Genomic DNA, 25,961 nt, shown 5'->3' with positions numbered 1-25,961 from the left:
ATCTGGCTTCTCTGGAGAGCTGTTTCATTCAAAACCCTATCCAAACTGTACACCACCTTCCCAGTAACCAGACACCCACCATCCAAAAAGTACATCACAGATTCATTCAGTCCACCTGCATTGCCACCCAATGGACATTGCATGCAACCCAGTCAACAGCACTGATGTTCAGTCAACATTGCGGGAGCCTTGTGTTTGATTAATCTCTGTCAACATATCAGATCTGGACTTGCATTTGATTTCTCATTGTAGTTAAAGGTGCGGATGAATATGTGCATATGACTGAGTTGTTGTCCTCTACCCACCAAAGTGTCCATAAAACTCTATGTTTGTTTTTAATTCTCAATTCAGGAATGGTTACTCCAATTTCAGTCTCTCTCTGGATCATCTGAGCTGTCTGTGTGAATCTGTAACTATGAACTCCACTCTTGTTGCATATGAGACATAACTTCTGATTTCTATATTTTGTTCTTATTCAGTTCCATAGCTCAACATCAGGTTCTGGGATTATCCATGATGTTACAACTAACCAAAAGACTTGATGGCACGAATTAATATTAATAATACAAATTTCCTCTCTATGCTTATATTTAAAGCCTGATGACAGATCGCCACCTGCTGGAGAAAAGCTGACATTGCTAATTTCAGCTTTTTTCTCGTCTCACCATTTTTGGAAAACAGTGATTTTCTCTGTCAGTGTCAGTGATTTTTATGCAAATGAAAATATAAATAAATACATTTTGTGTGATTGATTTGATTTCTTTCTGATCGCTTTAAACATCAGACCTCTCTGAAAACTGAAAGGCACAAAAAACTGCAACTCTCCTGGAAAATGATTAAGAAGGACATAAAGTTGGAGTTGGATTTCGCTGCTAAAAGACGATGTTCAGTCTTTTATCATGTATATGACAGTATAGTAGCAGTATGTCGAAGACACCCAGTCAGTCAACTCACATTAAAATATTAAAACTAGAAGATTTTCTAAAACCTCAACTGACAAATGAAATAAAGGATCTGATTTTTTTGTATAGAATTTCAAATGGTTAATACCCAGGCACAGGAGATCCATAGACAACATCTTGAAACACACAGGGGTGAGTTAGTGTTTAGATTATTTACATTACTGAGATAAAACAACATGGAAATACCAGGAATGGTTGTGGTTATTTTGGAGAGATCTCCAGTTGCAGGAAACAAAAAACAAAGTTGATTAATGTCAGACTTCACTTCGCATTTGAATTTATAAGTTCTGTTCTTTTATTCTTGTAACGGCTTCATAGTGCAAACTATTTACAGTGTCCACCCAAAGTGATTCCATTCTTCACATTTTCCATTCAATAATCCAGACTTAACAGAGTTGATGCAAATTCTTCCCTCAGTGAGTGTAATTTCTAGATCTTCTCCAGATATGTCTACTACGTTCAAGTATCTCCTGGCAGCGTCCAGCACCATCTTGATTCTTTCCAACTTGCCCTTATACTGCAACAGCACAATTTATGATCATGCCAGGTCTTTTGCTCTCCCACCATCTCCACATTACCTACAACCATCATGATCTGGTTACAACAAGCGGAACCAAAGACACACGAGCCTGCTATCGGAAGCTTAACACTGTCACACCACACGAAACAAAGCGAGCTTCTTGGTACTGTGCTTGGAAGAAGTCTCTCTCCATTACACGGAGACATTTTATTGTAAAGAAGCAGCAATGACTTCAGGTCAGCGTTTGAGAGAGTTAATCAACGAGCGACTAACTGCTGCTGCTGAAGAAATATTCCGACATTTTCAAACAACTATCTCAGAGTACGAAGAAGAGATCAACCGTCAGCGCAGACTGCTGGATATCGTTTGGAAACCTGAAATAAAGTTACACAGAACAGGTCTGTAAAACTCTAATTATTGGGTAAAATATGTAGGTTTAGTTGATGCTCGGGTGTTGTTACATGTGAAGGTGCATAGATAACAGAGTCGGGCTGTGTCTCTCAGTAAGTGTATTCGCCGGCTGTGCACATAACAGAACTAAAGTGTGTTACACCAAACGAGTCCGTGCCACCAGGGGGAGCTGTTGGCTGCTTATCATTACCCTACAACAGGTTTCTACAACACTGAAGTCAGTTAAGGGGAACGTTAAGGGAAACATGAATAGATATTCAGCGGCTGATTCTCTGTTTTTTCTAAACTTAAGTTTGAGTAAAAAGTGTTGGTAGCAAAAGTCTTAACGCAGTGTATAAACTGCTTGAGCATTGATTAATGGCTCAATTGATGGTTAATAAATCATTCATTACTTCTGTAGTGGCGATTTGTCCTCAAATAAATAAACTCAATTCAAATGGCTACTGAGGCACCTCGGGAAGGAATCTTAGGCAAAGGTGTCTTTTCCAGGTAATCATATCGTCTCTTGCCCTGGTAAACATCTGTATGCCCTTCCCGGTGCCTGCTGCTCCTCTACCTGTAGCCTACCTATAGAAATACATTCACATCTGTGCTCCAAGCTGCCCAAGTGCCCTGAAAAAAAAGCTTTAAGGAGTACTCAAACTAACTAAAATAATACTAATATAATAATCAAATTAAATAAGCTATATTCAAAACAAACAGCCACATGTACATAAATTAACATTTCATTATCAACTTTAACAAAAAATAACAAATAGCTCCAACAACTACTTTATAAATTATGATTTTGAGTTGCCCAGTTGTGAAAAATCCCTTTTTTGTAAACCAACATAACATTTACTTGATCTAATTCTTTAGAGAGATATGTCCTCTGTGCTTTTTGTCCATCCTACGATGATGATGATGATGATTTAGATGTGAAACATTCACTATTTCTTAATGACTTTTAATCCTGATGACGAATCAGATAGTCAGTGAACACTTTATTAATGATTCATAATCATCAACAATAATAAATCATTCATAAAGGGTCTTTGTGTTAATGTTAATGATTTATAAAGTATTAGTAAATATTTATTGAGCATTAAGTAATTCATTAATTATTATTCCTCTATAAAGGATGTCTTATCAGAAAGTGGTACAAGAGTTTCTCTTCAGTCTTTCCTCTTTGTCCTTCCAGAGCTCCCACAGCAGCATGTCTGTGAGGAGGAGGAGGTTCTCACTGACCAGCAGCTCTGTGACCAGGAGAGGAACTCAAGTATGGACCAAGAGGAACCAGAGCCTCCACAGATTACAGAGGACCAAGAGGAACCAGAGCCTCCACAGATTAAAGAGGAACCAGAGCCTCCACAGATTAAAGAGGACCAAGAGGAACCAGAGCCTCCACAGATTAAAGAGGACCAAGAGGAACCAGAGCCTCCACAGATTAAAGAGGAACCAGAGTCTCCACTGATTAAAGAGGACCAAGAGGAACTCTACACCAGTCCGGAGGGAGTTTTTCAAACAACTATCTCGGAGTACGAAGAAATCAACGGTCAGCGCAGACTGCTGGATACCGTTTGGAAACCTGAAATAAAGCTACACAGAACAGGTCTGTAAAAGTTATTATAATAGGTTTAGTTATTTGCTCGGGTTTCTATGACACTGAAGTCAGTTTCTGTTTGGGCGTTAAGGGGAAAGTTAAGGGAAACATAAATAATGATATTTTGCGGTTGATATTATTTCTGCAACATTTACATGTGAAAATAGTCTCAGACGTTGTAGCAAAAGATGCTGTTTAAACCACTTTCACAATAGAGAAACCTTTAATTTGCTTATGAAACCATAAAAAAGTCGATTTCATATCTCTCCATCCAGACACATTGAACCAGGTCTAAATTAAAATTCAAGTTCTTCATGAATTACTTCTGTAGTTGACAGTTGGCCTACAGGAGAGTATAATATCATTCTCCACAGTGAAACATATCTGCCAGATGGTTAGGGCTGGGTATCTTTTAAAAATTACGATACCAGTACCAATCTATAAGTACCCTTAAAGTGATACTGATACCAACTGAGTGCTTCATGTGTAAAAACACATTAAACTGCATAAAATGTCACCACTTGTGGTATCTTACTGGGGCCAAAATGAGGCTTCAGCAGACTTATGAAATTGAAGTCTTTTACTTGCAAACAGAAGAACTGACATGTAAAACATAGATCCCCATTTTTATAGTCAGAGTTTCATATGCCATAAAACTTAACCGGTCACAGGAGGTGTAAAGCCTCTATAAAGGATGTCTTATCAGAAAGTGGTACGAGAGTTTCTCCTCAGTCTTTCCTCTTTGTCCTTCCAGAGCTCCCACAGCAGCATGTCTGTGAGGAGGAGGAGGTTCTCACTGACCATCAGCTCTGTGACCAGGAGAGGAACTCAAGTCTGGACCAAGAGGAACCAGAGCCTCCACAGATTAAAGAGGAACAAAAGGAACCAGAACCTTCAGACATTAAAGAGGAGCTCTGCACCAATCTTGAGATAGAACAGCCGGTACTGAAGGAGGAGACAGAAACTTTGATGTTGACTCCTACTTGTGAAGAAAGTGAAGATTGGACTCTGGACTTGAGTCCTGATAAAACTCAGATTGACAAGTCTACCACTTTAAAGATTCACAATAATACTTTGACAGAGAAACCGTGTTTTGAATGTGACACTTGTGGGAAATCATTTGTGGCCAAGTCCAGTTTGTGTACACATCTCAGAGTCCATACAGGTGAAAAGCCGTATACATGTAACACCTGTGGGAAAAGATTCTCTACGCTGAGCACATTAAAAGTGCACATGAGAATCCATACAGGTGAGAAGCCGTACCCATGTGATACCTGTGGGAAAAGCTTTTCTGAGAGGAGACAATTAAAACGACACATGACTCTCCATACAGGTGAGAAGCCGTATACATGTAACACCTGTGGGAAAAGATTCTCTACGCCGAGCGCATTAAAAGTGCACATGAGAATCCATTCAGGTGTGAAGCCGTACCCATGTGACACTTGTGAGAAAACATTCTGTACGGCGTCCTTATTAAAAGCACACATGAGAACACACACAGGTGAGAAGCCGTACCCATGTAACACCTGTGAGAAAAGATTCTCTACGCTGACCGCATTAAAATTGCACATGAGCGTCCATACAGGTGAGAAGCCGTACAAATGCAATACTTGTGGGAAATCATTTGTGCTCAAGTCCATTTTGTGCAGACATCTCAGAGTCCATACAGGTGAAAAGCCGTATACATGTAACACCTGTGGGAAAATATTCTCTAATATAACCAACGTAAAAGTGCACATGAGAACACACACAGGTGAGAAGCCGTACCCATGTAACACCTGTGAGAAAAGATTCTCTACGCTGACCGCATTAAAAGTGCACATGAGAATCCATACAGGTGAGAAGCCGTACCCATGTGATACCTGTGGGGAAAGCTTTTCTGAGAGGAGACAATTAAATGTGCACATGACTCTCCATACAGGTGCAAAGCCGTACCCATGTAACACTTGTGAGAAAACATTCTCCCAGCTGTGTCTATTAAAAGTGCACATGAGAACACACACAGGTGAGAAGCCGTACCCATGTGATACCTGTGGGAAAAGATTCTCTAAGAGGGGCAGTTTAAAAAGACACATTACTCTCCATACAGGTGAGAAGCCGTACAATTGCAAAACTTGTGGGGAAAAGTTCAGATTTGTTACCCATTTGACTAGACACATGAGAACACACACAGGTGAGAAGCCGTACCCATGTAACACTTGTGAGAAAAGATTCTCTACGCTGAGCGCATTAAAAGTGCACATGAGAATCCATACTGGTGAGAAGCCGTACCCATGTGATACCTGTGGGGAAAGCTTTTCTGAGAGGAGACAATTAAATGTGCACATGACTCTCCATACAGGTGAAAAGCCGTACCCATGTAACACTTGTGAGAAAACATTCTCTCAGCTGTGTGTATTAAAAGTGCACATGAGAACACACACAGGTGAGAAGCCGTACCCATGTGATACCTGTGGGAAAAGATTCTCTAAGAGGGGCAGTTTAAAAAGACACATGACTCTCCATACAGATGAGAAGCCATACAATTGCAAAACTTGTGGGGAAAAGTTCAGATATACTACCCATTTGACTAGACACATGAGAACACACACAGTGGGAAAAGATTCTGTCTGATGCTAGAGTTGAAAAGATCGCTGATGGCAAGTGTTCACCAACATCTTTGTAAATGAATGTCAAATATTCTCCATGAAGACATCAGAACATTTTCATGTAAGTTTACATTGTCAACAACGCTGTCAAGTTTTGTTTGTCAGGTTTTTGTTTCACATTAAGAAATAAACTCATTATGAAACACAATAAACCTCAGTTTCACCTTCAAAGAGTGCAGGACTGGCTGTGTAGTAGGGAGTAATCTTACTAATCATCTGGTGTATGCTGATGACTTAGTCTTTGTATCTCCTTACAGTGCTGGATTACAACAAATGCTCAGAATCTGCTCAAATTATGGTATGCAGTATGACATCAAATTCAATTCTAAAAAGAAAGTTGTCATGATTGTTACAACCAGGCCCGTCGCAACAGGACAGGCAAACCAAGCAATTGCCTTGGGCCCCGAGCTGGTCGGGGGCCCCCAGACAACGACTGGTTATGAATTGAATGCAACGACAAACTGTGTGCGCGTCCCTTTAAATGCTGTGATGGTCAATGCAGGAAAGTGCAGCGACACTGTTATCGGAATCCCCCTCAAGGGGGCCCCTCACAGTTGCTAGCTCAGTGGCTAACTCGGCTGCTAATTTGGCTGCTAGCTTGGCGGCTAACTCGGTGGCTAGCTCGGCGGCTAACTCATCTTCTAACTCGGCTGCTAACTCGGCGGCTAACTTGGCTTCCCAGACCATGTAGCCACCTACCCATTTGACATGCTGAACTACATATACAGTGAAAAGTTACTGGATCTTTACAGTAATTTAAGCATTGCCTTGCAGCTACTCCTGACTCTCCCTGTGACTGTGGCCTCAGGTGAGAGGTGCTTTTCAGCTTTGAAGCTGATAAAGACATACATGAGATCTACCATGAGCCAAGAGAGGCTCACAGGACTGGCCGTTACGTCAATTGAGCGTGATGTTCGCAGGTCTTTGGACATGGAGGACATTGTGGTTGCCTTTGCTGAAGCTAAGCCTCGCAAACAGCAGATGTAGATAATTTGCATATTTTAAAGGTTAATCTTATATGTGTGTGTGTACTTTTATCTATGTTGGATTTTATATTTAATACCGAATTTGCAGTTTGTTTATATGTTGATTGCAAATGTTCAAATAAAATAAGTAAACATACTATGTGTGCAGTGGCCTATATGCAACATTTGTAAGCAGTATTTGCACTGTTAAGAAATATTTTATTGATATAATGTGTGGTTGAACTTCAACAGTGTGTCTATGCTGTGGTTCCTGTAGGCTTTGGGCGGGCAGGGTGGGATGGTGAGGCGTAGGTTTTTTTGCTGTGGTCCACGGGTGTCGGCGGGCGGTGGTGGTGGGGGGGGCCTCCAAGTCCATTTTGCTTGGGGCCCCCAAATTCCTTGAAACGGCCCTGGTTACAACCAAGGAAGATCAGAATGTAATGATAGGTGTTTCCATAAGTTACCACTAGGTGGCAGTGTAACCATTGGTGATAGTAGGAAAACACCAGGAAATTGTGAAGAAGAAAAGGACATGTTGAAATGAAGTGAACAATAAACAAGCTGGCATAGCTAGCGTAATGTTACAAACTGGATATGTTTATTTTTAAGAATTAAGAAACACTACATTAAATGTAGAGAGCACATCATCAGGCCTGACCTGTATGATGATGATGATGATGATGATGATGATGATAATGATGATGATAATGATGTGCAGCATCAGTGTTACAAAATGTATGTACAACCATGCTGGCATGCAAGTTTAACATGTGAACAGATGCATTGCATTCAATGATGAATTTATAATTCTGATTAAACTTCCAAGAGAGATGACTGCTAGTCACATGATTGTTCTTAACAATGTCCCTAACTTTAATGCATTAATGTACAGAATCATGGTTTGGTTAAATGAATCAAAAAATGAAGTTATGATGGCATTAGCTCAGCCTACACAAAGTGACACAAAATACTCTTCTTGTTTTTGGAAACATTGGAACACATGTCTGTATCTGTTTTAACTCCATATATATTTATACTGTCTAGTCCTTGTGTTGTTGTTAGAGTCATTTGTATTTGTAATACTTTGTGTGTCATGTAATTCCCTGTTCGCCACAGCAGGTGGCGCATTGAGGTTGCATTAAGTGGCAGCAGGTGAAACCTTATAAGTAGAGGAAGGGGCGGGAGCTTGCCAGGTGTGCTGCTTACCGGGAGAAGCACACAGTTCTTTGACCGTTGTCATTGTCTTTGCCGTCGCCGCCATTAATGTAGTTTTTGTTGTTTTGCATACAAGTTATCAGTAGCCGATGGCTGTGTCTCAAATGGAGCACTTACGTGAGTGCACCAGAATGTAGTGCGTAGTGCGCACTGAGCACTTACCTCTGTAGTGCACACTGTCGTGGGTAAGTATTGTCTGAAATGGAGCACTGGCGTTTTGCACTTAGCGGAAGTGACGGGCTTGCATGTCGCTGCTGGCCGCCATTATTGAAATCAGAAAACTGGGCAAAAAGTCCCTCCCCTTCCGCTACGTAGGCAAAATGGCGTCCGTTTAGTGTGAGTAGTGTCCATCATCTCACACTGGATTTTTTGTCCGTTATAAGTGCACCATCCGGGTACTTTCAGAGCACTGAGTTTTCGCTTATTCTTCAGTGTGAACGCACTATGCCCTAAAACATAGTGCTTGAAGTGTGCAAGTGCGCCATTTGAGACACAGCCTAAGTGTATGTAGACTCGTGAAAGCCGCACGGCTGACGGTAGTAAATAAATACATTTTTGAACATAAGTACACTACTGATGTTTGATTTACTACATGGAGCCTGTGATGACGTGTCAATCAGTTATCCCGGTAGCAGCCCCTCATTGTGGCTTAGGGTTTGTTTGTTTTTGTTAAAACCAAGTCACTACAGTTGTCTTGTGTTTTATTTGTCTTATTAATTATCTCATTTTACATTCAACTGGCTAATTAATGACCTTATTAACCACAAATACATATAAATAATAAAACAGTGAACGCACATACTGTGGCTGCATTGACAAATACATATAAATGATCAAACTAACTGAAATGCATTGAAATAATCAACAAAATCATTACATTACCATAGCAACATGCCTAGATGTATTTAATCTCTCCCTGACACAAATCTGTCAGTTATATGAACCTGCATTATCTGGAGCAACATAACGTGGTCCAAACCCGGTGTTTGAACACTTTTAAAACTCAACATGTGACCAAATGTTCTTCCAACGTCTAGGCAGTATGCTGACCAATTTTAAGTTGTTTTTCACATTATTTTACATACCAGTGGAGCAGTAAGCACCAAACACGGTTTCAGCAGTGTGCGGCTACTTCAAGCGCCACTTTATTGTGTCTCTGGTCTGCAGTCAGGGGTACTTGGCTCCTGTGGAGTAACATGGGCTTGAGTTACAGGTTTCTTACTGAACCTGGTATCATAGTGCCACCTATGGTCACAAAATGGAATAACAACAATATGTAATGTTTGGGAGTCTCACTTAGAAAGTAACTTATTATTTATGTTTTTAAATGTAATGACATAAAAAAATAAGGGGGGTGTTAGTTTCTTGTAACTTCTAATAAGAGGCTTTTTTCCCTCCCTCTACACTCTGCCCTACTTTTTAAAGATGTCTCCTGACATCTAGAGCTACAATAACAAGTTAACTCACAGTCACACATTTAATTCAGGAGAAATCATTAGTGCCTAGTTTGTTAAGTATCTTGGCTATCATACATCAAGTTGTAACTATGTGCAAGTCCAGACTACTGGCCTTGGCACATAGTTGGTGTCCAGTAGGACGAGACTTGGCATCCCAGTGCTTGACATAGGATAAGGTACACACTGGAACACAACGTTGTCTCCAGGAATCAATGGCTGATATGAGGGTTGATCTAAACTGTTATAAGTGAACATTCTCCTGGGTCGTGGCACACGTGAGGATCTCCTTACAGTTTGTTCATTGGGTGGCTCCAGATCAGGCTCCTCCTCTGCTGAACTTCCTGAGGTACTTCTGTCTCCTTCACACTATGTTAATCTGGTGGTGTTTGTGGCTGTTCTGGCATGTGAGCTGCTTCTTGCTCTGTAACTGAGTCTTTGTCAGCTGATACATTTCTGTCGTTGAAATTCTGTGCTCTTGGTGAAGAATGAAATAGAGACTTCTGCCGGCCGACAAGGTTTTATTTTCTTTGCAAAGAAAAGGTCAATCAGCAAAACATGCGAGCGGTTCTGAATTGAAGAAGGACCCCGAACATTGTAAAACATCAACATTTATACCTGAGAGGAAGGCCCACCTCTGGGGTGTGTTTAATGTCCTATGTCTGCTGTGGGGTCAGCCTCCTACCTAAGGTGTGATTCAACACTTTTTGTCTCTCGCAGGTATCGGCACCGACCCCCTGAGGTGTGAAATCAAGAGGTCTAGACAACCTAATTTAAAATACACAGGGTTTGAATGGGTATCTCAGGTAATAGAGATGCAAAGGAACTGAATTTACAATTACAAGGTCTAGACAGCCTAAATTAAAATACACAGGGTTTGAATGGGTATCTCAGGTAATAGAGATGCAAAGGAACTGAATTTACAATTGCAAGGTCTAGACAGCCTAAATTAAAATACACAAGGTTTGAGTTGGTGTCTCAGGTAGTAGAGATGCAAATAAACTGAATTTACAATTCTGATATCTTGGTGAGAAGGTGGGAGGTTGGGTATTTTTACAAAGGAGTTGAAATTGCTATTACATTTCTCACTGGTTTAAACTCATGAGCAGATGGTTTTAGCTGGAGCTGTGGCTTTGAGCGAGTGGCATGAGGTCTGATATGAGTCATCCTGTACAGCGGTATGGGCCGTGGGATCAGAACATATACCTTACCAAAAAGGTGACAGAATGTATACAATTTATTGTATGTAAAAAAAAAAAACACTACAAACATATCAAATGATTTGAAACTGGAAAATAATTTATTAAACATTTACTAACTTGAGAGTCCATTTTCATTTCATTATGTGCATCAAAACTAGTAATAAACCTACAATTTTTCCTGACATTCTTTCTTTTCGTTTTTAACAAGGTCCTGGATTTTTTGTGACAGGTGGTACCATACCAGCTTTACCCTCTTTTCCATCTCTGTCTTCTCCATATTCTGAGCCTTTGAGGGTTCCCAGCTGTTGTGGTGCCATATGAGGCTTTACATCAACTTTATTTGTTGGGCATTCCTTCCCAGACACACTTCTTCCCCTCAACTCAACTGTGGCTCATATGGCTACAGCCAATTCTGTAAAGAACAGTGAGTCCTTTGTTGTAGACTGGATCTTACTCCCAGAGGCGGACAGAGTACACAGCTTCCTTACTTGAGTAAAAGTACAGATACCCCTTGCTAAATTTTACTCAAGTATAAGTAAAAGTACTACGGTCAGATGTCTACTTAAGTAAAAGTACAAGAGTACATTTTCTAAATATTGCATTACTACTGGCACAATGCTTACATTTATGTATAGAAATTTCCTAGATGGAGTTATGACAAATGCTAATGTAAAAGGAATTGAAAGTAAAATCAAGTCATTTTCTTCTCTCTCTCTCTCTCTCTCTCTTTCTCTCTCTCTCTCTCTCTCTCTTTCTCTCTCTCTCTCTCTCTCTCTTTCTCTCTCTCTCTCGTTTTTTTTGGTTTTTTTTAGTAGAAGTAACGGGTATTCACGGTTATGGATAGAAATGTAGTGGAGTAAAGAGTACAATATTTGCCTCTCAAATGTACTTGAGTAAAGTCATGAGTACTCCCCAAAGATGATACTCGAGTAAAGTACAGATCCCTCAAAATTGTACTTAAGTACTGTACTCAAGTAAATGTACTCCATTACTGTCCGGCGCTGCATTACTACACATTTTACCCAATAATTAGAGTTTTACAGACCTATTCTGTGTAACTTTATTTCAGGTTTCCAAACGATATCCAGCAGTCTGCGCTGACGGTTGATCTCTTCTTCGTACTCTGAGATAGTTGTTTGAAAATGTCGGAATATTTCTTCAGCAGCAGCAGTTAGTCGCTCGTTGATTAACTCTCTCAAACGCTGACCTGAAGTCATTGTTGCTTCTTTCCAATAAAATGTCTCCGTGTAATGCAGAGAGACTTCTTCCAAGCAAAATACAAAACAGCAGACATTTACTCCCGTTCTGGTGTTACACTTTAAAGCTTCTGACTGCAGAATCATATGGTTGTGTAGTTCCGCTTGTTATGTTCTTCCTTTTCTTCTTCTTTATAGTGAGAGTACAATATTTGCCTCTCAAATGTACTTGAGTAAAGTCATGAGTAGCCTACTCCCCAAAGATGATACTCGAGTAAAGTACAGATCCCTCAAAATTGTACTTAAGTACTGTACTCAAGTAAATGTATTCTGTTACTGTCCGGCTCTGCTAAGCATTCAACTCTAGTTTATGAGTCCCATCTGTCTCTTTAAGGAACCATAGAACAAAGAGCATTCATCACTTAAATATTAGTAAATTATCCCAATGAAAAGGTTTCAGGAGCCCAAATTACCTTCACAACAGGATGCACTATGATCTGAGACTGCAAATCTAGTATTTTTGAATATATAAAAACATAACCTGGTGAAATGAAGTATTCGCTGAATGCATAAATATATATAAATACATAAGAAAATATAGATGAAGTCACTGGTCATTTTGTGCATTTTTATCCCATAACCTAACGTTCTAGCTTCGAACTTGATAGGAAGGTCTTTGGACGATGGGAGTTGATGCGTTGGACTCTGATCAACATTACTGATTTGATGTGCTTTGACTCAGTGGCATGGTTTGATGTTTTACACCAGAGTCTTTAAAGGGCTTGAAATTGACAAAGTCCCCATTCTCTATCATGATGATGCAAGACAGGAATGTGAGGACTTCTAGTTTCTCTCGGATGGGAGATGTGCAGATTCCCCCAGTTATTGCTGTAACTGTGGACAACAGTGAGGGAGACACACCCTTCCTGTATAACTTAATGTAGTGCATGCAGTTCCAGTTAACTTTGAGGCTGCTGTTCATTCTCTGAACTGGATGGCAGTGAACTCACAGAGTCTCAGCTCAGTCTGTCTAAGCTTCATACACTCCCTGATGTCTACTCCAGCGACAAAGAAAGTGGCCCTGTCAAATAGGTGAGGGTAGGTCAATGTACTTTGTGTGACCATGGAGGCAATGAAGGCATCTAGGGTCATCAACCCCCCAACCCCCACCCACCTGGTGAGGACAGCTGGTGCACTACATCTGTGTCCAGTTCCTTGGCAGACTAAACTAGCTAACTGTATATAAAGTAGTATAAACTAGCTAACTGTATATAAAGTAGTGTAAACTAGCTAACTGTATATAAAGTAGTGTAAACTAGCTAACTATATAAAGTAGTGTAAACTAGCTAACTGTATATAAAGTAGTATAAACTAGCTAACTATATAAAGTAGTATAAACTAGCTAACTGTATATAAAGTAGTATGAACTAGCTAACTGTATATAAAGTAGCGTAAACTAGCTAACTGTATATAAAGTAGTGTAAACTAGCTAACTGTATATAAAGTAGTATAAACTAGCTAACTGTATATAAAGTAGTATAAACTAGCTAACCGTATATAAAGTAGTGTAAACTAGCTCCACCTCCAGCAGCTACAACAGTAACATGCTGCTCTAACACTGATGCTACTACTTTTACTGTAATACTGCATACTACATCACTCATAATACTGCAGTACTTTTACTGTAATACTGCATACTACATCACTATAATACTGCAGTACTTTTACTGTAATACTGCATACTACATCACTCATAATACTGCAGTACTTTTACTGTAATACTGCATACTACATCACTATAATACTGCAGTACTTTTACTGTAATACTGCATACTACATCACTCATAATACTGCAGTACTTTTACTGTAATACTGCATTCTACATCACTATAATACTTCAGTACTTTTACTTGTAATGGAGTATTTTTACACTGTTCTATTGCATTTTTTTACTTAAGTAAATGATCTGAATATTTTTAGAAAGTGTGATAGAACTGCAAATAATGTTCACTGCTTTTTTCCAAATCAAAGCTTCAGTTTTTATGGAAACCAGATCCAGAAAAAAGGAAGAAATCACCACCACAAATATATAATAAATAAATTGTCATGACCTTCCACAACAAACCATATCAGTGTTTTTGATTTATTTAGATTTATTTTAATATACTATTATCATTATTATTATTATTATTATTACAAATATGTATAATTTCCACCGAACAACACAGTGATGTTTAAACTGTGATTAAATCTAAAACTATGACCAACAGGTTTAACATGATCTGAACTGAGGAGAGATCACCACCTGCTGGAGGAAACCTGCCACTGCTGGTTTCAGCTTTTTCTATTTCAACTGTTCAACCAAACTAATTATCTCTGTCTGACTGTCTAGTCAAAAGACCTGAAGTGGTAAAAACCCATTACCAGGTACCACCTTTTTGCTCTCCCACCATCTCCACATACCTACAACCATCATGGTCTGGTTACAACAAGCGGAACCAAAGAAAGACACACTATCTGAAGCTGTTAACACGTTAGCTGCTTGGTATTGTGCTTGGAAGAAGTCTCTCTGCATCACACGGAGACATTTTATTGTAATGAAGCAACAATGACTTCTCTACGATAATAAAAATGGTTAAGGTTCGTTACCAGGAGTTATCAAATGTGGAGTCAAACAGGGCTGACCCATTTCTCTTTAAGATAGCTTCTTTCCATCTTTGTCAAAAAAATCATTTGTTGCTGAATGTACTTGGTAGGCCAGTAATTATTAGCCAGCTAGCAGATGATACAACTGTTTTACTAGAAGTCCCCAAAATACTGGAAATAATTCATTCTTTCTCTAAGGCCTCTAGTCGACAGCCAAATTTGGCTGGATGTTCATGAATGGATATTCCCAAAGATTACTCATCTTCAAAGCTTCTCCCAAAAGGACATTATTTATGGACATGTCATGGACAATTACAAAGAGGACTTTCTGGTTAACAACATTTGAACACTTGGGAAATTCTTAAAAACAAGTCCAAATATATGAAGGTGAAACCGAGCTTTAATGTATAGTATAATGTATTTGAGAAATATATTAATGGATAATGAGTTTCTCTCTTAACCCTCCTGTTGTGTTCGACTCAAGGAAGGAAGGGAGGAAGAAGGAAGAAAAAGAGGGAGGGAAGGAAGGGAGTAAAAGAAAGAAGGAAGGAAGGGAGTAAAGGAAAGAAGGCAGGGAGGAAGGAAGGAACGAGAGAGAGAGGAAGGAACGACAGAAGGAAGAAAGGGGGATGGAGGGAGGAAGGAAGGAAGGGAGGAAAGGAAAGAAGGAAGGGAGGAAGGAAGGACGGAGGAAAGAAGTAAGGAAGGAAGGTAGGAGGGAGGGAGGGAAGAAAGAAGGTAGGAGGGAGGAAGGAAGGAAAGAAGGACAGAGGAAAGAAGGAAGGGATGAAGGAAGGACGAAGGAAAGAAGGTAGGAGGGAGGGAGGAAAGAAGGAAAGAAGAAAGGGGGATGGAGGAAGGAAAGAGAGAAGAAGGAAAGAAAGAGAGAAGGAGAAAGGAAGGACAGATGGAAGGAAGGCAGGAAGGTTAATGTAAAGGACAAAAAACATGAAAAAGATAACTTCATAGATGTAGATCTTTGTCTATTGGATTCATAACATTTACCACTTTAAGTATGATAGCCACTGTTGTGCATTCGTTGTTAAGGAAGATTTTAATATCTGAAAAACAAAACTTGACAGTGTTGTTGTTGTTGACAATGTACAACTTGCATGAAAATAGTCTGACCTCCTCTTCAGGCAGAATATTTTACATTCATTTACAAAGATGTTGGTAACCATTTGCCTACAGGACGTTCAGCTTGATTGTTTATGGATTGTCTTTGTTGACACATGCTGCCATTATACGTTTATATGTGTTTTATCCATATTCACAGCTGAATCCTGCAGATAACAGAATCTTTTCTTTGTGGCAGCAGGTTCTTCTCATGTAGATTGTAAAGTCATCACAAAGTAAAGAAAGCTCTCCTGGATGTTCTGCAATAATGTAGTTTCTCATCTGAATGAATTCAGATGAGTCCTTTCATAGATGGCATCAGACAGAATCTTTTTCCATGTGTTTTCTCATGTGCATCTTCAAGTGATGAGTATATCTGAACTCTCTCCCACAAGTTTTGCAATTGTACAACTTCTCACTTGTGTGGATTCTCATGTGTCGTCTTAATGCCCATAGCTCAGGGAATTTCTTCCCACAAGTGTCACATGCATTCGGTCTCTCACCTGTGTGTGTCATCATGTGCACTTTTAATTTTCCTAGCTCAGTGAATTTCTTCCCACAAGTGTCACATGGATATGGCTTCTCACCTGTGTGGATTCCCATGTGTCGTTTTAATGCTGAGAGCACATAGAATTTTCTCCCACAAGTGTTACATGGGTGCGGTTTCTCACCTGTGTGGATTCTAATGTGCACTTTTAATTTGCCCAACTGAGAGAATTTTTTCCCACAAGTGTTACATGGGTATGGCCTCTCATCTGTGTGTGTTCTTATATGTCTGTTGACTGCTTTCATTTCGCGAAATCTTCTCCCACAGGTGCTGCAGGAGTACGGCTTCTCACCAGTGTGTGTTCTCAAATGACGATTTAATGTTCCCACCATAGAGAATCTTTTCTCACAAAAGTTACATGGGTACGGCTTCTCTCCTGTGTGTGTTCTCATGTGCACGTTTAATCTGCTCATCTCAGAGAATCTTTTCTGACAGGTGCCACATGTGTACAGCTTCTCACCTGTATGGAGTCTCAGATGTCTGTTAAAATTGGACTTGCGTGCAAATGATTTCCCACAAGTGTCACATTCGAAACACTGTTTCCCTGTAAAAGTATTACTCTGAATCTTTAAAGTGGTAGACTTGTCTTCAATGTTGTGAATTTCTCTACTATGATGTCTCCTCTGTGGTTTTGGTTCTGCATTTCTAGTTGATCCTGAGTCTTCATGTTTGCCTTCTTTGTGATCTTGGAGATTATTAGAGTTGTGAGAGAGGAGCTGCTCGTCACTGTCTGGTTCAGGTTTCTTAGAGGTTTTAAATGTTTGTACTGACACGTTTACAACTTGCTCTTCCTCTGCTGCCATTTGAGTTTCATCAGGACTCAAGTCCAGAGTCTGATCTTTACTTTCCTCACAAGTAGGAGTCCACATCAAGATTTCTGTCTCCTCCTTCAGTACCAGCTGTTCTCTCTCCAGACTGGTGCAGGGTTCCTCCTGTTCCTCTTTAATCTGTGGAGGCTCTGGTTCCTCTTGTTCCTCTTTAATTTCTGAAGGCTCTGGTTCCTCTTGGTCCTCTTTAATCTGTGGAGGCTCTGGTTCCTCTTGGTCCTCTTTAATTTCTGGAGGATCTGGTTCCTCTTGGTCCTCTTTAATTTCTGAAGGCTCTGGTTCCTCTTGGTCCTCTTTAATTTCTGAAGGCTCTGGTTCCTCTTGGTCCTCTTTAATTTCTAAAGGCTCTGGTTCCTCTTGTTCCTCTTTAATCTGTGGAGGCTCTGGTTCCTCTTGAATCTGTGGAGGCTCTGGTTCCTCTTGGTCCAGACTTGAGTTCCTCTCCTGGTCACAGAGCTGCTGGTCAGTGAGAACCTCCTCCTCCTCACAGACATGCTGCTGTGGGAGCTCTGGAAGGACAAAGAGGAAAGACTGAGGAGAAACTCTTGTACCACTTTCTGATAAGACATCCTTTATAGAGGCTTTATAAGCATTGTGTTGGAGCCATAATATCATTTTTGTTTCTTCTTTTATTTTTGTTTCTATTTTTTGTTTCTTTATTATACTAAGGGTCATATATGACGTTTCTGTATGTGAGTGGTTGGTGCAGCACCGGAAACGCATAAAGGGAACCCCTAAGGGATGGTCACGGTGTGTGTGAAGGGGAGGGCACACAGTTTTTTGACCGTGTCAGTGTGGTAGCATGACGTGTCTTTTCCTGGATGAATGAATGAATGAGAAAAGACACTGATGAATGGAAACTTACCTGTGCTATGATGTCATGGACTCAAAAGTTGTACCTGTGCTCAGAAAAGAAAAATAATGAATGAAAATAAATGGGTCACCGCACTCAAAAGATAGACCCCGTATTGGACATGTTTTTTATTGTTGCCCAGAACACGCGTCTGAACAAGTTCTCCCCGTTCACCCCTCAGAGGCCAAATGTAGTCTAGATTGAAAGACTCTACACATTGATTAATGACTAACCCTAACCCTAACCCTAACCCTAACCCTTAATGGTCCTTTATAGAGACTACACAATTTTTGGACACATTTTGTACAATTCTGTATCATCCTGTATAGTTCCTAAATATTATAATTGACACACAACACCTATCCCATATTTTAAGTAAGACCTTATTTGTTGTTTTTAGTTATGTTCTACTGGCTTTCAGTGGTGCCTCATTTGTTATATATGTTGCACTGTGGAAAGTGACATTTTACTTCCATGTATGCAAGCAGTAGTTTTTAACAGCAGGGTTTTAACGGCAGCTTCAATCTAGAGCTAGTCTAATGTGTCTGGATAGAGAAATTGCATTATTTATGATGTCATATGTGTAATAAATTGGTTTTGATGACAATGTGTGGCTTTAATATGAAACTGCCACTGTGCTGGTGTTTTATGGTTGGCCAGCAAAGTCTCTGCATACCTAACCCACTAATAAACCTGTGGTGTAGTCTGTTTCCTGCAGTCAATAAGACATGTTCCTGAATTGTAATATATTACAATGGTGAATAGGATTTAAAAACGTTCAACTGCCTAAAGGGACTGTGTGAGATACTGTCATATGTGCAAGAAAAAGAACGTAAAAGGCTTTTTAAAATGAAGGAAGTGGGTACATGTCAGACTAGCAGCTAGCATTAAACAAGGTAACATGACCATGCAGCCCTATACACCCAGCCCTAATCATCTGTCAGATATGTTTCACTGTGGAGAATGATATTATACTCTCCTGTAGGCCAACTGTCAACTACGGAAGTAATTCATGAAGAACTTGAATTTTGATGTAGACCTGGTTCAATGTGTCTGGATGGAGAGATATGAAATCGACTTTTTTATGGTTTCATAAGAAAATTAAAGGTTTCTCTATTGTGAAAGTGGTTTAAACAGCATCTTTTATTACAATGGCTCAAAAAAGAAATAATATCAACCGCTAAATATCATTATTTATGTTTCCCTTAACTTTCCCCTTAACGCCCGAACAGAAACTGACTTCAGCGTCATAGAAACCCGAGCAAATAACAAAAGCTATTCATTTTAATCACTGCGGTGGTATATAAAGCTGACTGTTGTAGTTTATTTCATAATAATTAGAGTTTTACAGACCTGTTCTGTGTAACTTTATTTCAGGTTTCCAAACGATATCCAGCAGTCTGCGCTGACGGTTGATCTCTTCTTCGTACTCTGAGATAGTTGTTTGAAAATGTCGGAATATTTCTTCAGCAGCAGCAGTTAGTCGCTCGTTGATTAACTCTCTCAAACACTGACCTGACGTCATTGTTGCTTCTTTACAATAAAATGTCTCCATGTAATGCAGAGAGACTTCTTCCAAGCAGAATACCAAGCAACTAACGTGAGGTGTAAGACTTTTAAGCTTCCGATAGCAGGCTCGTGTGTCTTTGGTTCCGCTTGTTGTAACCAGATCATGATGGTTGTAGGTAATGTGGAGATGGTGGGAGAGCAAAAAGACCTGGCATGATCATAAATTGTGCTGTTGCAGTATAAGGGCAAGTTGGAAAGAATCAAGATGGTGCTGGACGCTGCCAGGAGATACTTGAACGTAGTAGACATATCTGGAGAAGATCTAGAAATTACACTCACTGAGGGAAGAATTTGCATCAACTCTGTTAAGTCTGGATTATTGAATGGAAAATGTGAAGAATGGTATCACTGTGGGTGGACACTGTAAATAGTTTGCACTATGAATCCGTTACAAGAATAAAAGAACAGAACTTATAAATTCAAATGTGATGTGAAGTCTGACATTAATCAACTTTGGATTTTGTTTCCTGCAACTGGAGATCTCTCCAAAATAACCACAACCATTCCTGGTATTTCCATGGTGTTTTATCTCAGTAATTGAAATAATCTAAACACTAACTCACCCCTGTATGTTTCAAGATGTTGTCTATGGCTCTCCTGTGTCTGGGTATTAACCATTTGAAAGGCCATACATACAAATCAGATCCTTTATTTCATTTGTCAGTTGAGGTTTTAGAAAATCTTCTAGTTTTAATATTTTAATGTGAGTTGACTGACTGGGTGTCTTCGACATACTGCTACTATACTGTCATATACATGATAAAAGACTGAACATCGTCTTTTAGCAGCGAAATCCAACTCCAACTTTATGTCCTTCTTAATCATTTTCCAGGAGAGTTGCAGTTTTTTGTGCCTTTCAGTTTTCAGAGATTGATAAAAGTCTGATGTTTAAAGCGATCAGAAAGATCAAAGACACAATTTTATATTTATTTATTTATATTTGCATTTGCATAAAAATCACTGACACTGACAGAGAAAATCACTGTTTGCCAAAAATGGTGAGACGAGAAAAAAGCTGAAATCAGCAATGTCAGCTTTTCTCCAGCAGGTGGCGATCTGTCATCAGGCTTTAAATATAAGCATACAGAGGAAATTGGTATTATTAATATTAATTTGTGCCATCAAGTCTTTTGGTTAGTTGTAACATCATGGATAATAATAACAATCCCAGAAACTGATGTTGAGCTATGGAACTGAATAAGAACAAAATATAGAAATCAGAAGTTATGTCTCATATGCAACAAGAGTGGAGTTCATAGTTACAGATTCACACAGACAGCTCAGATGATCCAGAGAGAGACTGAAATTGGTGTAACCATTCCTGAATTGAGAATTAAAAACAAACATAGAGTTTTATGGACACTTTGGTGGGTAGAGGACAACAACTCAGTCATATGCACATATTCATCCGCACCTTTAACTACATGAGAAATCAAATGCAAGTCCAGATCTGATATGTTGACAGAGATTAATCAAACACAAGGCTCCCGCAATGTTGACTGAACATCAGTGCTGTTGACTGGGTTGCATGCAATGTCCATTGGGTGGCAATGCAGGTGGACTGAATGAATCTGTGATGTACTTTTTGGATGGTGGGTGTCTGGTTACTGGGAAGGTGGTGTACAGTTTGGATAGGGTTTTGAATGAAACAGCTCTCCAGAGAAGCCAGATCCCCAAGAAGAAGTAGTTATTTCCCATCTGAGGATACAGGACTTCATCAAACACTATAAAGAAGAAAAAAAGGAAGAACATGACAAGCGGAACTAAACAAGCATATGATTCTACAGTCGGAAGCTTAAAAGTGTGACACCAGAACGGGACTAAACGTCTGCTGTTTTGTATTTCGCTTGGAAGAAGTCTCTCTGCATTACATGGAGATATTTTATTGTAAAGAAGCAACAATGACTTCAGGTCAGCGTTTGAGAGAGTTAATCAACGAGCGACTAACTGCTGCTGCTGAAGAAATATTCCGACATTTTCAAACAACTATCTCAGAGTACGAAGAAGAGATCAACCGTCAGCGCAGACTGCTGGATATCGTTTGGACACCTGAAATAAAGTTACACAGAACAGGTCTGTAAAACTCTAATTATTGGGTAAAATATGTAGGTTTAGTTGATGCTCGGGTGTTGTTACATGTGAAGGTGCATAGATAACAGAGTCGGGCTGTGTCTCTCAGTAAGTGTATTCGCCGGCTGTACACATAACAGAACTGAAGTGTGTTACACCAAACGAGTCCGTGCCACCAGGGGGGGGCTGTTGGCTGCTTATCATTACCCTACAACAGGTTTCTACAACACTGAAGTCAGTTAAGGGGAACGTTAAGGGAAACATGAATAGATATTCAGCGGCTAATTCTCTGTTTTTTCTAAACTTAAGTTTGAGTAAAAAGTGTTGGTAGCAAAACGCGGTGTATAAACTGCTTGAGCATTGATTAATGGCTCAATTGATGGTTAATAAATCATTCATTACTTCTGTAGTGGCGATTTGTCCTCAAATAAATAAACTCAATTCAAATGGCTACTGAGGCACCTCGGGAAGGAATCTTAGGCAAAGGTGTCTTTTCCAAGTAATCATATCGTCTCTTGCCCTGGTAAACATCTGTATGCCTGCTGCTCCTCTACCTGTAGCCTACCTATAGAAATACATTCACATCTGTGCTCCAAGCTGCCCAAGTGCCCTGAAACTAAAGCTTTAACGAGTACTCAAACTAACTAAAATAATACTAATATAATAATCAAATTAATTAAGCTATATTCAAAACAAACAGCCACATGTACATAAATTAACATTTCATTATCAACTTTAACAAAAAATAACAAATAGCTCCAACAACTACTTTATGAATCATGATTTTGAGTTGCCCAGTTGTGAAAAATCCCTTTTTTGTAAACCAACATAACATTTACTTGATCTAATTCTTTAGAGAGATATGTCCTCTGTGCTTTTTGTCCATCCTACGATGATGATGATGATGATTTAGATGTGAAACATTCACTATTTCTTAATGACTTTTAACCCTGATGACGAATCAGATAGTCAGTGAACACTTTATTAATGATTCATAATCATCAACAATAATAAATCATTCATAAAGGGTCTTTGTGTTAATGTTAATGATTTATAAAGTATTAGTAAATATTTATTGATCATTAAGTAATTCATTTATTATTATTCCTCTATAAAGGATGTCTTATCAGAAAGTGGTACAAGAGTTTCTCTTCAGTCTTTCCTCTTTGTCCTTCCAGAGCTCCCACAGCAGCATGTCTGTGAGGAGGAGGAGGTTCTCACTGACCAGCAGCTCTGTGACCAGGAGAGGAACTCAAGTCTGGACCAAGAGGAACCAGAGCCTCCACAGATTAAAGAGGACCAAGAGCCTCCACAGATTAAAGAGGAACAAGAGGAACCAGAGCCTCCACAGATTAAAGAGAACCAAGAGGAACTCTACACCAGTCCGGAGGGAGTTTTTCAAACAACAATCTCGGAGTACGAAGAAATCAACGGTCAGCGCAGACTGCTCGATATCGTTTGGAAACCTGAAATAAAGCTACACAGAATAGGTCTGTAAAACTTATTATAATAGGTTTAGTTATTTGCTCAGGTTTCTACGACACTGAAGTCAGTTTCTGTTTGGGCATTAAGGGGAAAGTTAAGGGAAACAAATAATTATATTTTGCGGTTGATATTATTTCTGCAACATTTACATGTGAAAAAAGTCTCAGACTTTGTAGCAAAAGATGCTGTTTAAACCACTTTCACAATAGAGAAACCTTTAATTTGCTTATGAAACCATAAAAAAGTCGATTTCATATCTCTCCATCCAGACACATTGAACCAGATCTAAATCAAAATTCAAGTTCTTCATGAATTACTTCCGTAGTTGACAGTTGGCCTACAGGAGAGTATAATATCATTCTCCACAGTGAAACATATCTGCCAGATGATTAGGGCTGGGTATCTTTTAAAAAAATAACGATACCAGTACCAATCTATAAGTACCCTTAAAGTGTTACTGATACCAACTGAGTGCTTCATGTGAAAAAACACATTAAACTGCATAAAATGCCACCACTTGTGGTATCTTACTGGGGCCAAAATGAGGCTTCAGCAGACTTATGAAATTGAAGTCTTTTACTTGCAAACAGAAGAACTGACATGTAAAACATAGATCCCCATTTTTATAGTCAGAGTTTCATATGCCATAAAACTTAACCGGTCACAGGAGGTGTAAAGCCTTTATAAAGGATGCCTTATCAGAAAGTGGTACGAGAGTTTCTCCTCAGTCTTTTCTCTTTGTCCTTCCAGAGCTCCCACACCAGCATGTCTGTGAGGAGGAGGAGGTTCTCACTGACCATCAGCTCTGTGACCAGGAGAGGAACTCAAGTCTGGACCAAGAGGAACCAGAGCCTCCACAGATTAAAGAGGAACAAAAGGAACCAGAACCTTCAGACATTAAAGAGGAGCTCTGCACCAATCTTGAGATAGAACAGCCGGTACTGAAGGAGGAGACAGAAACCTTGATGTTGACTCCTACTTGTGAAGAAAGTGAAGATCAGACTCTGGACTTGAGTCCTGATAAAACTCAGATTGACAAGTCTACCACTTTAAAGATTCACAATAATACTTTGACAGAGAAACCGTGTTTTGAATGTGACACTTGTGGGAAATCCTTTGTGGTCAAGGCCAGTTTGTGCAGACATCGCAGAGTCCATACAGGTGAAAAGCCGTATCCATGTAACACTTGTGAGAAAAAATTATCTACACTGAACGCATTAAAATTGCACATGAGACTCCACACAGGTGAGAAGCCGTACCCATGTGACATTTGTGAGAAAAGATTCTCTCAGCTGAGCGCATTAAAATTGCACATGAGACTCCATGCAGGTGAGAAGCCGTACAAATGCAATACTTGTGGGAAATCATTTGTGCTCAAGTCCATTTTGTGCAGACATCTCAGAGTCCATGCTGGTGAAAAGCCATATACATGTAACACCTGTGGGAAAATATTCTCTAATATAAGCAACTTAAAAGTGCACATGAGAACACACACAGGTGAGAGGCCGTACCCATGTAACACCTGTGAGAAAAGATTCTCTCAGCTGTGCACATTAAAAGTGCACATGAGAGTCCATACAGGTGAGAAGCCGTACCCATGTGATACCTGTGAGAAAAGATTCACTACGGTGAGCGCATTAAAAGTGCACATGACTCTCCATACAGGTGAGAAGCTGTATCCATGTAACACTTGTGAGAAAACATTCTCTACGCCGAGCGCATTAAAAGTGCACATGAGAAGACACACAGGTGAGAAGCCGTACCCATGTGATACCTGTGGGAAAAGATTCTCTGAGAGGGGCAGTTTAAAAAGACACATGACTCTCCATACAGGTGAGAAGCTGTACCCATGTGATACCTGTGGGAAAAGATTCTCTGAGAGGGGCAGTTTAAAACGACACATGACTCTCCATACAGGTGAGAAGCTGTACAATTGCAAAACTTGTGGGGAAAAGTTCAGATTTGTTACCAGTTTGAATAGACACATTACAACACACACAGTGGGAAAAGATTCTTTATCTAAGTTTTCTTAAGTTTTGTAATATTGTAACTTTCACCATCAACGTCCAGAGAAAAGGCCCTTTAAATAAACACGTCAGTAAGTTTTGCATTCAGCCTGTTTTTGACATTTTTGATGATTTCGACGCCAACGCCGAGACCTCTCCAGTAAGTTATTAAACAGTGAACTAGTTTTCCTCCATCTTTCATCAACCTGAGAGAACTTTTTGAGCAGAGACTCAGTAAAACTTACAAGTTTTCTTAGTTTCCACATAATTACATATCCTTCATTTAAATTCATCATTCACCATCATCTTTCATTCACGTCACTATATCGAGTAACCTCTTGAATTCATATTGTATTGTATCATTACATTTATTTATACATCATTTATTAGTAGTGTGTAGTTAATAAAATCCATAAAACTCAATCAATGGTGTATGTCTATTCTTTGAAGTGATACAGGGGATCTATTGAACCGTAGAGCCATGAACTTTAGATATTTGACTGATTCAGAAATGTATTGATTATTAATTATTATGATTTATTGATTTATTATTTGGCTAATCAAACAACCAATTAAGTAAAAAAATCTTTTCCTTCTTACGAAGGTGGTGAAGAAATGAAGTGAACAATAAACAAGCTGGCATAGCTAGCATAATGTTACAAACTGGATATGTTTATTTTTAAGAAT

General features: G+C 39.4%; 3 protein-coding genes across 3 annotated transcripts; 2 read left to right on the top strand and 1 right to left on the bottom strand.

Annotated features, from left to right (window-relative positions):
- The first annotated feature begins 1,708 nt into the window (after positions 1–1,708).
- On the top strand, positions 1,709–12,086 carry LOC128366955 (zinc finger protein 557-like). The gene is made up of 7 exons (XM_053327715.1): positions 1,709–1,880; positions 3,074–3,484; positions 4,230–4,892; positions 5,145–5,380; positions 5,465–5,564; positions 10,478–10,499; positions 12,029–12,086. Exons 1-7 carry the CDS (start codon positions 1,709–1,711, stop codon positions 12,084–12,086), a joined length of 1,662 nt encoding a protein of 553 aa, XP_053183690.1.
- Positions 12,087–16,235: 4,149 nt separating this feature from the next.
- LOC128366954 (zinc finger protein 37 homolog) lies at positions 16,236–19,669 on the bottom strand. The gene is made up of 2 exons (XM_053327714.1): positions 19,660–19,669; positions 16,236–17,800 (listed from the first exon to the last, which is right to left on the bottom strand). Exons 1-2 carry the CDS (start codon positions 19,667–19,669, stop codon positions 16,236–16,238), a joined length of 1,575 nt encoding a protein of 524 aa, XP_053183689.1.
- A 3,545-nt stretch (positions 19,670–23,214) lies between these two features.
- LOC128366609 (zinc finger protein 239-like) lies at positions 23,215–25,343 on the top strand. Its single transcript, XM_053327346.1, has 3 exons — positions 23,215–23,273; positions 24,019–25,101; positions 25,186–25,343. Exons 2-3 carry the CDS (start codon positions 24,234–24,236, stop codon positions 25,299–25,301), a joined length of 984 nt encoding a protein of 327 aa, XP_053183321.1. The 5' UTR covers positions 23,215–23,273; positions 24,019–24,233; the 3' UTR covers positions 25,302–25,343.
- Positions 25,344–25,961: the final 618 nt, after the last annotated feature.

Source organism: Scomber japonicus, chromosome 10, assembly GCF_027409825.1.
Source record: "Scomber japonicus isolate fScoJap1 chromosome 10, fScoJap1.pri, whole genome shotgun sequence".
Lineage (NCBI taxonomy): Eukaryota > Metazoa > Chordata > Actinopteri > Scombriformes > Scombridae > Scomber > Scomber japonicus.
Note: the sequence above shows the minus strand (reverse complement) of the source record. Positions and strands in the feature narration are given on the sequence as shown.

What these genes read in the sequence shown, in the direction of transcription:
- LOC128366609 (XM_053327346.1), top strand. Translation starts at nt 24,234, where the DNA reads ATGTTGACTCCTACTTGTGAAGAAAGTGAAGATCAGACTCTGGACTTG. An exon ending in ACACATGACTCTCCATACAG is followed by an intron (nt 25,102 to 25,185) that starts GTGAGAAGCTGT and finishes CTCTCCATACAG; the next exon opens with GTGAGAAGCTGTACAATTGC.
- LOC128366955 (XM_053327715.1), top strand. Translation starts at nt 1,709, where the DNA reads ATGACTTCAGGTCAGCGTTTGAGAGAGTTAATCAACGAGCGACTAACT. An exon ending in AATAAAGTTACACAGAACAG is followed by an intron (nt 1,881 to 3,073) that starts GTCTGTAAAACT and finishes TTGTCCTTCCAG; the next exon opens with AGCTCCCACAGCAGCATGTC. An exon ending in GCACATGAGAATCCATTCAG is followed by an intron (nt 4,893 to 5,144) that starts GTGTGAAGCCGT and finishes GAGTCCATACAG; the next exon opens with GTGAAAAGCCGTATACATGT.